This window comes from Bemisia tabaci, chromosome 5 (genome assembly GCF_918797505.1).
Source record: "Bemisia tabaci chromosome 5, PGI_BMITA_v3".
NCBI lineage: Eukaryota > Metazoa > Arthropoda > Insecta > Hemiptera > Aleyrodidae > Bemisia > Bemisia tabaci.
Genome location: NC_092797.1, coordinates 27,624,868 through 27,638,194, shown reverse-complemented (window position 1 = coordinate 27,638,194; position 13,327 = coordinate 27,624,868). Strand labels below are relative to the sequence as shown.

At 41.6% G+C, this 13,327-nt stretch overlaps 1 protein-coding gene across 1 annotated transcript in view; it reads right to left on the bottom strand.

Moving 5' to 3' along the window:
* The window catches only part of LOC109037412 (forkhead box, sub-group O), a gene marked incomplete in the record, with an annotated part of 147,655 nt that extends 135,653 nt beyond the window's left edge, over nt 1-12,002 (bottom strand). Inside the window, 1 exon segment of the mRNA XM_072300499.1 lies at nt 10,977-12,002. Within this exon segment, the coding sequence (XP_072156600.1) occupies nt 10,977-11,369 (393 nt within the window).
* Nucleotides 12,003-13,327: the final 1,325 nt, after the last annotated feature.

Genomic DNA, 13,327 nt, shown 5'->3' with positions numbered 1-13,327 from the left:
CTAGATCTCCGCGTCGACGTTGGACGGCGGCAACGCACGTTGTCGCGCTACGTGTCATCCGCGACGCGAGTTGTTGCCAAATACTCCTGGAAAATCAACGCTTTTCCTCATTAAAACCCTTATAAAATATCCACATTCTATCGCACAGCTTGTCATCCGCGACGCGAACTCTAATTGCCGCTGCCCTACTTCCCCGGAACAGAGACGCGTTCCCGAGTGGCTTGTGACTTGCCCTGCGATGGGTCTGATTTTGTGGGTCTATGGACCTTCCCGGATGCCTTTGAGGGGTGCGACAAATTCAGGCCCGACTTAAAGGAAATCGACATTCGGACTAGTGTAGAGGAAACAGAGGCGAATCCAGCAATTTGGCAACACCGGATTTCCTCCATTTAAAGCCACGCGGAATAATCGATTCTTGTCGGAGCACCTGGCCCCTCCAAGAGTCGATACATTTCCATAGGTTTAAATGGAGAAATGGCAATGTTGCCAATTTGTTGGATCCGCCTCTGTTTCCTCTACAAGTCAAGCACTTGTTTCACAAAAAATGGCGGGTCGTAACAATTGAAACAATAACTTATTTTAAACTACTTGATTTCACATGTTGGGTGCTCTTTGGGGCCCTAAAAGCTTTATGACCGGCCTAACCTCAAAATACCCGACTTGTCCGTACTGACCTCTCTCCATGTAGGTGCTCTGATTTTCCCTTCCGTCTCCGACAACAACCAGAGGAAAAGAAGAGGAGGGGGAGGGGAGAACAAGGGAGAGAAAGGGGGCGAGGGATGAGGAACAATAACGCCTAAATGAAAATTGTGCGAAAATTTCAAAAAATTTCAATGGCATTTTCCCCAGTGCCTTCTGTCGTAGAGTGAGAATGCTTCCATGGAGGAAAGGAATTGGCAAACTATGCATCTTCTGTGGAAACGAGTCCTCATTTTGAAAAGCTCGCTGCAACCGAGCCTTGCTGAGGTACTCACTTTCTCATCATTTTCCTGTTGGTTGTTTTCTCTTTTTCTCGCGTTCCCCCTTTTCTCCACGTGCCACTTCACGGTGGAAAATATTTTGAGTTTTTCCGATAGAGGGGGTCATCGCTGCGTTTCTCTCTCTTAAGAAAAGCTAACGAGGTGAATTATTGATGACATTTTTTTCAGCATGAAGCACGTCGCGTCGAGGCAGAAATCATCGTTCCGGTTTCTCCTTGCGGTTCGATTACCGGAGAGAAATTAAATGGTAGAGGAATGCTTCAAAAACTCAAAAAAGTGTGTTCTTAACTCGCATTCAGTAATTTATTCGATAATTAGACTACATTCTGCAATCTGGAACTATAAATTCTGGCCCGGTTTAAAAACAACATATGCGCCATTAGTTTCCCTAAGCATATGAGTGTTTTTTCAGATGAGCTAGAATCTATAGTTCCAAATTGCAAAATGCAGTCCAATTTCTAATGCAGCAGTGATGATGGACTAGACCTAACTGTGTCAGAATCCCATCAAATTTGCGTCGAATTTCCCTGAAGTTGGATCAAATTTCGTTGTGCTCTCCGAATATTAAAACATGGGATATTGCCCAAGGCAGTCCGTAATCCATTTCCGCTTTTGCCATTGAATTCTCTCTGGTGGTCAGTATCAGAAAACCAGTAAAACGCAGGCGAACATTTTTATCATCCCGTCTTCACTATACTGCCGTGCTAAGGAAGAACACCGCATGAACCTTTAGACGTTTTCAAGTTTCTCTGATAAAAACCGAATTCACTGAGAAAATTGCGAATATCGTTTTTCAAAATTTTAAGACAATTTTGTACGCAATTTAATCTAAAATATCTGAAACTTTAAAGGAAAAATATGCATGAATGTTCTCAAAAATACATATTTTATCAAGGGAAATTAAGGTTTATACGGCGTTCTTCCTTAGCATTGCAGTGCAGTATAAGAGGCCTGCAGTGATTGATCGGGGCCTGACCGACGTTGGCGATTGGCGTAAGAATTTTCTGGCTCAAGGCGCCACCGGCCGGAGCAGTCGAGGAATTACGTAAACTGACAGGTCTGATCCGAGAGCCAACTGTACTGCCTCCTCGAGCCAAGGGTTAGGCGTGAATGTTGCCAATCGTCACCCGGAAGAGAGGATAACGCGACACCGACGTTGTGTTGTCGAATAACGGGGTTCATGCCGCCACGGGAGCGAGTCCACTGGATGGGGAATCTAACCTCCCTTCGATGGCAAATTCAGGGGCTTGTTGCATTCAGTGCGGCATGCCTCCTAGCCTAGAGAACCTACGTGGGTAGAGTACGGATCTGTCGAAATATGTAGCTCTTTGGGCCCAAAAGAGCAGCCAACCTTATAACACAAAAAATGCCACCGCCAATCTTCAGATTAACTAAAAAACAAAAGAGAAAATCCGGCCGTGGAAGCCGAACTTACGAGCTATATAGACCGGGTTCAGAGGCCAAAAGCTCCGAGTTTAGCAGCCGGAGCAATCGAAGCCATGGCTCCAGCAGCCGGAACTTTCGGCCTCTACGGTCGGAACAGACGATATGTCTGTATAGCCCATAACTTTTTATTTTCAGTGTTCCAATATCAAAGCAAGATGACCAAGAATCTACTTGAGTGAGCGTCCTTCCGATGCACATTGGACATTCAAGTGTGTAATATATTTTCCTAGTGCAAAATATCGCTTATTCAATGAGATCTCGACATGGCGTGGAGTATAATTTCTGGAGTAATGCGATGCACAGTTTGTAAAATTGCCAGTGCAGCTTATCCTCGGGAGATCCCCGCAACGATGATGCCTGATGAATTGGAGCCGGATCAAAGGTCTCGTCGAGTGTGAATCGGCTACTTGGAAAAGGGAAAGTGAGGGCCGAAAAGCCGAAACAAGGGTCGGGGAACCCTTCCTTTGTTACTTTGCTTCGCGCCATCTTTCTCCTCCGATTGTGCTCCCGGATACCATTGTCCGGTCCCGCATTGTGTCTTTTGCATAATTGGCCACGGTTAATTTCCAAAAATCCGGGATTTTATCGGGGCGGGCCTTGTGCGGGTGGGGAAGGCTCCTCTTTGGCCTGGATTTTCAACCCTTCGTGGGTTCGGCCCGCCAGGGTATCAAGCAGCATCATCGAACGGACCCGGTGAACAGAGTTGCTCAGTGGAAGAATTGGAATTTTTCGCTCGTAGAGTTCTCTATGTTGAGGTAAGACTAGATTACCCGTGCGTCCACGCGCAGATTGGTGTAATGATGACTGATGGCCACAGGGCTCAGCAATCTGTTTCGCAAGAAATATCTATTTTAACCAACTTGCTTGGCAAACTGCTCGCCATCAGTCATCGTTAGACTAGCTCACCAAGTTGTTAATCAAGCATCATCTGGTGACAAAATGTTTCCTAATCAGATTAGATTGCCTGAATTTATTGTTGTCTCTGATGTATTGTTACGAATAATTATATTTTGTTCTTGTAGTGAAGCTACTTAAGTATAGTTAATTATCTCGTAGTTCGAGTGAACGAGACTCGAGTTTAGGAGCAACTCATTAGGTCAGTTAAAACTGTTAGAGTTTGACGGATTGAGATGTACTCTAATTTCACTCCGAATGGGAGTTAAAGTTGACTGGATCTCACCTCATGTTACTAAATCAATTCAATACTGCTGTGCTAAGGAAAAACGCCGTCTGAGCCATCAGGTGTTGCCTTTCCTTTAATAAAAACCAAATTTACTGGAAATTTTTTAAGTATTTTTCAAAAATTTTGTACGCGATTTGATCTTACAAATTGAAAATTTCAAGGAGAAATGAATAACTTTCTTCAAAAATGCATGTTTGATGTCTGCCTATAGACACGAATTATATTCGAAGCCAGACTTTAATAACGAACCCATTGAAAAATTGCAAATAACCGAAAATTTAATCGATCCTCAGCACAAATTTACGTAATCGTCTAAGCTGCTGAATTACTGGGACCGCCAAAAGCGGGGACCGGCCGTTGGAATAATCAGGTATTCGCCGGCCGCGCCGCCGCCGCTACCGGCAGGATTTACTAACTCATTTTAAGCGGCAAACCCTCAGCATTAAAAAAAAGTGATGACACTAAACGAGTATTTTGATTAAAAATTAAGTGCCTTATTAAGGAGTTCATTCGCGAAACTAAATCTCCGGCTGACCTCTTTGCATTCGGTATTTTAAGTCAGAATAGGTCCAAGGTAAAATGTGAGCGCAGACTGACAATGAGATAACGACCCCGATTGACTAGTATTTCAGTTATGGTTTTCTTTCCAGGCAAAGTTAGGATGGATTCCACCCTTACATTTCATTCATTGCGAAGTGGCTACGTCCGTTGAACACTTTGGGTCCAACCCCCGTAGCGATCCGCCCCTCAGGCGTCATACGACTCAAACAATTCAATTTTTCTCCAAAAATTTTCTTGGTTTCTACATGAAAGACGAAAAATCAGGGGGATTTTTAGTTGGAAATGCCCAAAATTTTCCTGGCAAAACAGTGATTTTTGAGGGGAAATTTGCCAGCATTGAAAAGCAGTTACGCTCTTTCGCGAGGGAAACGGCGAAATTTCAAATACGGTCTTATCGGTCTCTTAATCGGAGCAGCACTCCTTCTTAATTTCCATTCCCCAATGGATTACTACACTACCGCGCTAAGGAAGAACGCCGCATGAACATTCAAGAGTCGCCAAATTCCCTCGGCTAAAACATGTATTTTTGAGGAAAGTTATGCGTATTTCTCTTTGAAATTTTTAGTTATTTTGGATTAAATTGCGACAAAATTGTCTGAAAAATTTTAAAAAAAATATAATCACAATTTTCCCCGTAAATTCGTTTTTATTGAAGGAATTTAGGCAACAGCTAAATGTCCATACGGCGTTTTTCTTAGCAAGGAAGTGCATAAGACAGGAGTTGGATTGGCGACCGGGTAAGCTGGCAGCGTTGTTGGTAGCCGGGCTGCCGCACAGTGGAAAAACTAATAGAAGAGGTCAGACATGAAATTTTTTAGTAAAATAGCAAGTTTTGATGTTTAATTTGTCACATTTTAAATTTTAAGGCGTGCTTCCAGCAGACAATTTCACGAGGAAACCAATGAAACCACTTTTAATATCTCAAAATTTTGTATAAAGGGAGTTTATAACTTTGAAAGTATCCAAATTCCTCTCCAATCCTCTCCCATTGACTCGATCCACAGTGCGCCGTGGGTTGCCGAGTGGCAGTGGGACTGGAATCTGGTTGCATAAGCGACGACGACGGCGACACCGCGTGGCGCACAGTGGGTCGAGCCAATATGAGAGGTCGGACAAAATTTGGAAACTTTGAACACTTTTAACTCCGTTTATACAAAACTTTGAGGTTCTAAAAATGGTTCCATTGGTTTCCTCGTAAAATTTTCTTTCAGAGTCACCCCTTAAAATTTCAAATACGATAAAATGAACACGAAAATTTTCAGTTTTAGTGAATAATGTCATGTCCGAGCTCTCTAATGGACTAGATCCACTGTGTGGCGGAGCGGCGAGTGCCGAGAATGGCATCATTACCGAAGCAGGTTCAAGTCAAGGCTACAGTCATCACTTTTTTTGACACTTTCCTTCGATTCTGCCTCTGCCTCCGTCCTCTGTCGTCAGCCGAGTTCGCGGCTCATGGCGCGGCTCGCGGGGACTCGGACAAAGTGTCGCAGTCCATGATTCGACCAGGATCTCCCATTCTCGCCGGCCGGGCCCCACTCCCACTTCGCAGCGATCATCGCCCGGTCACCTTACGGATATGGGGATGAGTCTTATTCAGTGGCCCGATATCTGAGGACTTATGCCTGGATCTAAAGATTTGTCAGCATTTTTAGGGATCTGGGGATTTTCCAAAGAATCCGGAATATCCTACACTGAAAACAAACTCCGACTGTGGAAGCCGCAATCACGGGCTGTTCCGGGCTTGGAGGCCAAAAGTTCCGGGCGTAGCACCTGGAGCAATCGAACACGGAAAAAATTACATTGCTAAAAAAAGGGACTGCAATATTTCAACGTAGATTTCACAACACAAAAATGCTACTTGTAAGCTAATATAACCACGGGGGGTGGTTAAAGTATTTTTGTGTAGTGAAATCTACGTTGAAATATTGCAGTCACTGTTGTTAGAAATTTAATTGTTAAATTAGCAATTTAATTTTTTCCGTGAAGCTACGGCTCCAGCACCCGGAACTTTTAGTCTCAGAGTCCGGAACGGACGGTGTGCCTATATAGCCCGTAACTATTTTTTCAGTGTGTGACAATTTCAGCTAAGAAGTTGGCTTGTTTCTTCTCAAAAAAATATAATACCTACGAGGAGAAATTTTGAAACTCTGCGAGAAACGTGGTTTCGCCTTTTTTGGCCAGCATTTTTGTATTTCGTACTGCCTTTAGAGAGCGAAAAATTCAAACGAGCCAATCCGATTTAAATATCACATATCAATATACCGATTGACGTCAGAGTTGTGCGAGAAAAATTACGGTTTTGCAAGATTTACGGATTTCTTGGGGATAGTTGAGGAAACATGGGTATTTAGGGATTTTTATGAAACTTCTTGACCAAAAAGAGGGTCATGACGTTTGCCCTGCATACCATCCAAAAGAGTAAAACTCATTGCATCTGAGTACTCTCTAAAGACGCTCTAAAAAAAAAAAAAGGGACACGGAGCATTGTCTTCCGAAGGGACTATCCGGGTCTAGAACACTTCAATGAAAATAAAAACAAATGCGTACAGAAAAAAATTAGAAGGGGGCTATTAATTCGCGAGTGCGACGTTCTGACACACAAAAAAGCGCTTCGTAAAAACAATGCGAAGTTCGGCTACAGAAACTGAAGAGCAAAATATTTTGCACGATGAAAGTCAAGATATGCTGATATCCCACCTCCATTCGCTCCTCTTGATCCTATTGCCTCATCCTCTCTTCTTCCGTCCATCCATATTCAAGCACCCTCCCCTCCACATACGCCGCGGAGAATTAAAACGCTAGGCAGAGGTATTAGCGGCATGAGTTTTATGAAAAATTGATAAGATGAGTTAGCTCTATTAAACAACGAGCGACTTAATTAATCTTGCTTCGCGGGAGCCCAGACCAGGGTTGCCTCAATTGACGATCCAAACTACTTAATTTACGATAGTCGAGGAGAAAAAAATTGTAAGGCAACTCTGATTAGAGCCTAGGGCACGGAATCGAAGCGAAATTGATAGGGCATTTCTGCGAGAGCTGCGTTGCTTATGGAAGTTGTCAAAGTTCAGCCCAATTGCTCGACTTGTCAAATAAAAAGTTCCAAAAGTCGCACACGGGACCACGAAGGTCTTGAAAGGGGAGCTCACCTGACGAATTTACTGTTGGTAGTCGAAGCCGATGACATTTTTACCGTCAAAAGGGGTCACTTCTGGCATTCAAATCTTACGTGCATAGTCTTAAATAGTGCATTAGCAAAATGATTTCGCTCTAGCAGTTAACATCGAGGTCATCGAAGTGAACTTCGGATACACGATGTTAGAAAAGACGATGGCTAGGTAGACGATAGATCGGAAGAAAATACCTTTATTTTACATTGAGAAATTTAATTTTTGGCTTGATCATAAAAGCACGCGTTTGCAGATTGTCTCAAAAATTACCTAGTCTAGAACTTCTAAAATAGTAATTCCATATTTCAAACTTAAGTCCGATAACTACGAGACGATGAGGTGCTCTCCCTTAAGATAGTTACCTCCAAATTGTGCGACAGTTAACCAGTAACGTCACATAGATACAAACGTAGTTATTCATTCAGGAATTAAGAGGTAGATATACTTAACATGCCAATAGTCCCAACGCAATAGATCGATCCCATTATTTGGACTACGTTTGGCAAAGAGAAAACACTATGTCTTTTTCAGACATTTAAAATCACTTAAGCACAATTGGAAACTCATGGCGCATGAATTTTTTCCAGCCAGAAATGGTACCTCCTTAAACACCTACTACGAAGGTAGCTTAGGCAGCCGATGGGTACATGTACAAATATTGTACCTATGCGAATAGATTATAGCCTTTTTTCGAACATTTTCTAGGAGGTTATTGTAACTTGACTAAAGCCGTTCGCGAATTTTTTTTTTTACGTCAACTTATCAACATCAACACCTTCCATGCAAAAACGTTATTGAGTTTGAAGTAAAATAATAAATAAAACCTCTCTTTCGAAGTGCGCTTTCCGCAGAAGTGGGACAATTTAGGCTTAATTGACCTAGTTCTTCGCTATCTTACATTTAAGCACGGACACGTGTTGTTTTTCAATGAGGCTATCGATATACGCAGATATACTCGGGGTGTATTTTAAGCCGATAGGTTTTATTTTTATCGCGTTACCTACAATTGAAATTTTGCACATCCAAAGTACTGAACGGGACGTATTGGTCGATCCGGCGTTACTGGCTTTGCATTTTTTTTAGATCTTTTGATAAACATTCACGAGTATAATTTTTCAGCTTCTACATTTCGTTTTAAGATTTAAAATTGAATATACCCGAAAAACTATTAAAAATGTCTTTCCTTCTTCGATTTCCACTTTGAGAGAATCAACTTCTCTCACCCCGAAGCTTAGGTGCGAAAAGAACATAACCTTTAGGTATAACCATTCGGTAATCGATGTTTTTTTTCTATGTGAGGAGGACCGGACGACTATTATTTATATTTCTTTTTCTTTTTCGCTACAATCCATTGAAATGGCGAATAGAGAAAATTCAAAACATAAAATTGATGTTCTCCGTTTGCTTATCAAAATAAAACAAGACAACGATGTCGCCGCCTTGAATTTAGAAAAGTTCATCTAGGCCCGTCATTATGTACTCGAAATAATCTTCTCTTCGAGAGAATTACTAAGAGAATTACCAACTCGAGATAATTACCAATAAATCATGAGAGACTATCCGTCTTACTATGATAGTCCGTGCTTTTTGCGCATAAAATCTCACTAAGACCAAATAAAATCAATACCCGCACGATATTTATTGGTACTAGGTACTTAATTTTTTGCTCTGAAATGGAAGAAGTCCATTTGCCATGGATTCTCTCCATCAGAAGACTTCTTTAGCGATAATGCGTCTAATTATTTTACGCATATCCTCTGTTTTAATTAAAGTTCGCAAGGCGCAAAAAGGCTGAGAACGCAGAGATAATTTTTATCAAAGCTCCAATTAAGCTGAAGAAAATCATCTTAGCACATAACGAGTTAGTAGCAAAAAACGTTTCATCTTGGCTGCTCAGAAAAAAAAAACTAGGACTCAGTACGTAATTAAAACGACTAAGTAAGTTAAGTAAGGGAATTTTGACACACAGTGATGGAAAAAAATTAATACCACTGGTGATGCACGTGGAAATAGTACCGAATAAAAAAAAAAAAACAAACAAACAAAGAAAAATACACGTGTTTGAGCTTGAGCCCAAGTTGATGAGCGGTACTTCCGTAAATTTCGACAAATCAAAGGGTAAGATTGACCATCATCCAAAATTTTTACTGAAAAAATGAGTAAGCTTCTGAATCACCAAGAGATGGGAGAACAACGTGTTTTTTTGTTAGGACAACAGCCGGAAGTAACAACTTACGATTTGGAATCTACGAGAAAAAGATAACAGACAAGAAACAGCGTCATCATACTTTCAGCTGGCATGGAGCTTCAGTCATGCCTGTATTAAAAGCTGTTTATCCTTAGGTAAGTCCAGCAGGTACTTGAAAATCGGCAAACCTGCCTGCAATAACCTAGGAACTGTCACTGACTGATAATAGAAAACTGTAGGTACCTATTCGCGATTAAATAGTGAACCCTAAAATCAGTATTTTGAGGGCCCGTGCCAAAAGGTAAACCGGGAACTCAAGTTAAATAGTACAAAAATTATCAACCTGATCTCATAGATCACCCATCTGTACAAAGGTTCTGTGATCAAGGAGACAGCGACTTCATGGGCACAAGACGACTCCAGGTGCAAATTACAAGATGACAAAATTTCTTGAATCTCAATATTCCTTGACTTTAAATGTTTTTTCATGATACCTACGATTTCTTGTAAAAATTCTTTGAACACAAAAAATTTTAATCACAGCGTCTCCTTGAATTGAAAATAATTCGATGTTCTAGCTAGAGCCAATTGCAACACTACGAGCACCTACGTGTGCTGATTGAGTAGGGGACATGACCTCCCCTCTCTTTATTATTATTGTCTGTTAGTTGCGGTCCGAGTGGGGGTTGGGAGGGGGGAGCCCCTCCCACATACTACATTTTGGACAACATCAACTCACCTGCAATTCTGCAGAAAGTTGAAAGAAGGAAAAATACTCAAGCACTTCCTGAGGTCGCAAATAGGAGTTTGGATTTTGGTGTGACATCTAATGTCATCAGCTTCCATTTTACTTAGGTATGGACATATTTTTTATTTAGATCTGAAGTGAGTAAAAACACTTAAGTATGTACTTTGGGATGAGAGAGCTTGAAATCTCCCAATTTTTTTTCGTGGCTATTTTTTGAGAGGGAAAATCAGTCTGGAGAGGGGATGAAAAATCACATAAGAAATTAATTTGTAGGAATGACCACGATCGGTAGGTAGGTAATGATGAATCGTTGTTTTCCGGACGAAGGAACGTAACTCAATTCCAAGGTTGCAAAATTGACTCAAACAATTCGTTTTTTACAAGAGTGCACCTCTGCGATTTTAGTTCAAAATTTTTCTGATTTTTGTATGAGATCAGATGAAAAATCAGTGAAATGTACAGTCAGAAATGCTCAACATTCTTTCGCTAAAATTGTGATTAGCGAGAGGAAATTTGGCAACATTGAAATGTAGTTACGTTCTTTCGTGGCGGAGAAGACGATATAAATACGATGCATAAATAACGTCACAAATTGCGACTGAAAACAGAATGTGATAAGAGGCTAGAGGAGGACCTGAAATCAAGCGCACGTGGAGAAAAGAAGAAACATCTCAAGTACTTAAAACCAGGAAAATGGGCTTACCTTCCATCCTGCAGAGCTGTTGCTATCTCCTTTATCGTTGAAATACGGTATATTATGCACCATCCATTCGTAAATCTGTGACAATGTGAGTCTTTTTTCGGGGGTCGAACTGATCGCCTGCGTTATGAGGTCGGCGTAGGACAAGTTACCCCAGGCGTTTCGCCGGCTCGAATTTTTCTTGAGCTGACCACCAGGTAACCCCGGAATCGAAGGCCCTCCGACCACGTTGGGGCTTTTAATATCGAGCTGATAGTAGTTATCAACTTCCTCGCACTTGATCGATGGCGGATCCTCGACGTAGTTCTCAGGTCGCGGCAAGGGCCACGTGTTGGACCTTGCACGGGTCTGCGGCTCGAAATTGAGATCCAATTCGGATAAAGGCGGTGGATCCATGTTCCCGAACGCTAGAGCAATTCACTAACAACAAAAACCGATGAGCGAAAGCAGTGCGCTTCCAAACTAGATCCTTATCAGCACCCGAGCACCGATCACTTAGGTTAGTATCAAAATTCAACAAAATATCAACAACAAAACACAATCATTTCGCTAAGATCACAGCACGATTTCAAAATCACAAAAAATCCAACCGGTTTGTTCGGGCGGGTTGGATCGAGGGAGAGATTAGAGTACCGAAAAGTTCGATGCGGCTTCGGTGAACGGAACAATCACATAAAGAAAGTAGGAAATTCGCGGAGATAACGTGGGGGCATGGGGTGTTACCGGCAAAATAAACTAACTTCTTCACGTTGACACGAAACACAGGGAGCCTGACGAGGTAATCGCGGAGCGAGGAAATAACTGGGACTGAATGAGTCCGTGTTTTACGTCGCACGATACGAAACGAAACAGCTAACGAAGTGGGAAGGTCGTTCTTGCTGGGGAGTAGATTACAAACAGAAACGCATCTGATGCTGTTCACATTCAGGAGTCCAGCTGACTGACGGGTGTGACGTCACGCAAATGGCGCACTGCTAACTGCGCAGCTTACACCTTGCTCCCCGTCGCTCCGCCGCTCCCCCTCCCCCGCCGGCTTCGGCTACGCATTCCGACCATTCCTAGCAAGGCTGAGTTCTCCTCTCCTCAGACCACTGCCAACCACTTCTCATTTCGTTCTCGCTCTCTCATCATCGACGCCCAAGTAGCTGCTACCGCTCACGCTCTTATCACTCGGTTTTTATCACCACTTTATGCTACACCTCTAATTCCGTTAATTTTGTGAGGAAAAAAATAGAGGTTCGAAGACCATTCTGGAAAAAAATCCCTTCTCTCACTGGTCGACAATTTTCTCCCAGTGATTGCTTCATTTTCCAAGTTTTATAGCTGTCGCAGGCAAATAGTGTTAGGCATTTTGTCAAATGCCTAGGCAGATTGCTAAATGCTGATTGTCTACAAAATTTTGCGAATTCATCATGACGGAGAGTTCACGAGTTTTCAATATTTGTGGAAAAATATTTCATCAAACCTACAAACTCTTTTTGTCTCTTCCTCTTAAATTGCTTCTCATGTTTTTAAATGTTGAAATTATAATAATGCTGTATTCTCTGACATGCTGAAAATTTCAAGATAAGTGTCTCCTCAGGAGCTAAAAATCGTTTATAATAATATTTTATGTTGCAAATTTTTACTGAGAATTTTTTTTAACAGGGTCGATCAATGATTTTGTCTAAAATTAGGAGAAAAGTCAGAATTTCAATCTTAGCTAGAATATTTGACTATTCGCCTGCGACATAGCTATCATTTTAAGCCGCCGACTGGTTTTTGAATTAATTAGAGCTAGAATCCTAGAAGACATTTCAGAATATTACTTAATCGCCTGTTTCAAACAAGAATGAGACCGGACAATCTGGCAACTTCAAAAAATTGTTCTTTTCGGTAGAATTTTATTAGAATCATCGAAAATTCATTTTCGAATACAGATCGCTGTAAGAAGGTAGGAAGGTAAAAATTACCGCAGCCCACATTTCAGGATGGAAAAAGCAGACCATTATAATTTAATTGTCACTAATCTATCTAAGACCTCATTGTGCTGTAATCTCGCCATTGCACCCCGGAAATCACATAAGTGTTTTTAGGTTTATGGTGTTACCCTTATTTCCTGCCGCATTACATTTTTTCGGAAGACGAGTGGTCATCGTTATTGTTCCAAATTCCGAGCGATGCGTCAGGATTGTTCTTTAAAAATTTTTCACTCAAGCGTTATAATTAGTTTTCCCGAAAAGGAAAAAAAACCAGCCGAAGGACAACTCATAAAAGCAGGCTGAAGGTATAACTGTTAACATGCTGAAACACCTAATTCTTTTGCAATTTCGAGGGGCGGCAACGTTATAACATATCTAAACACATCAAATCTC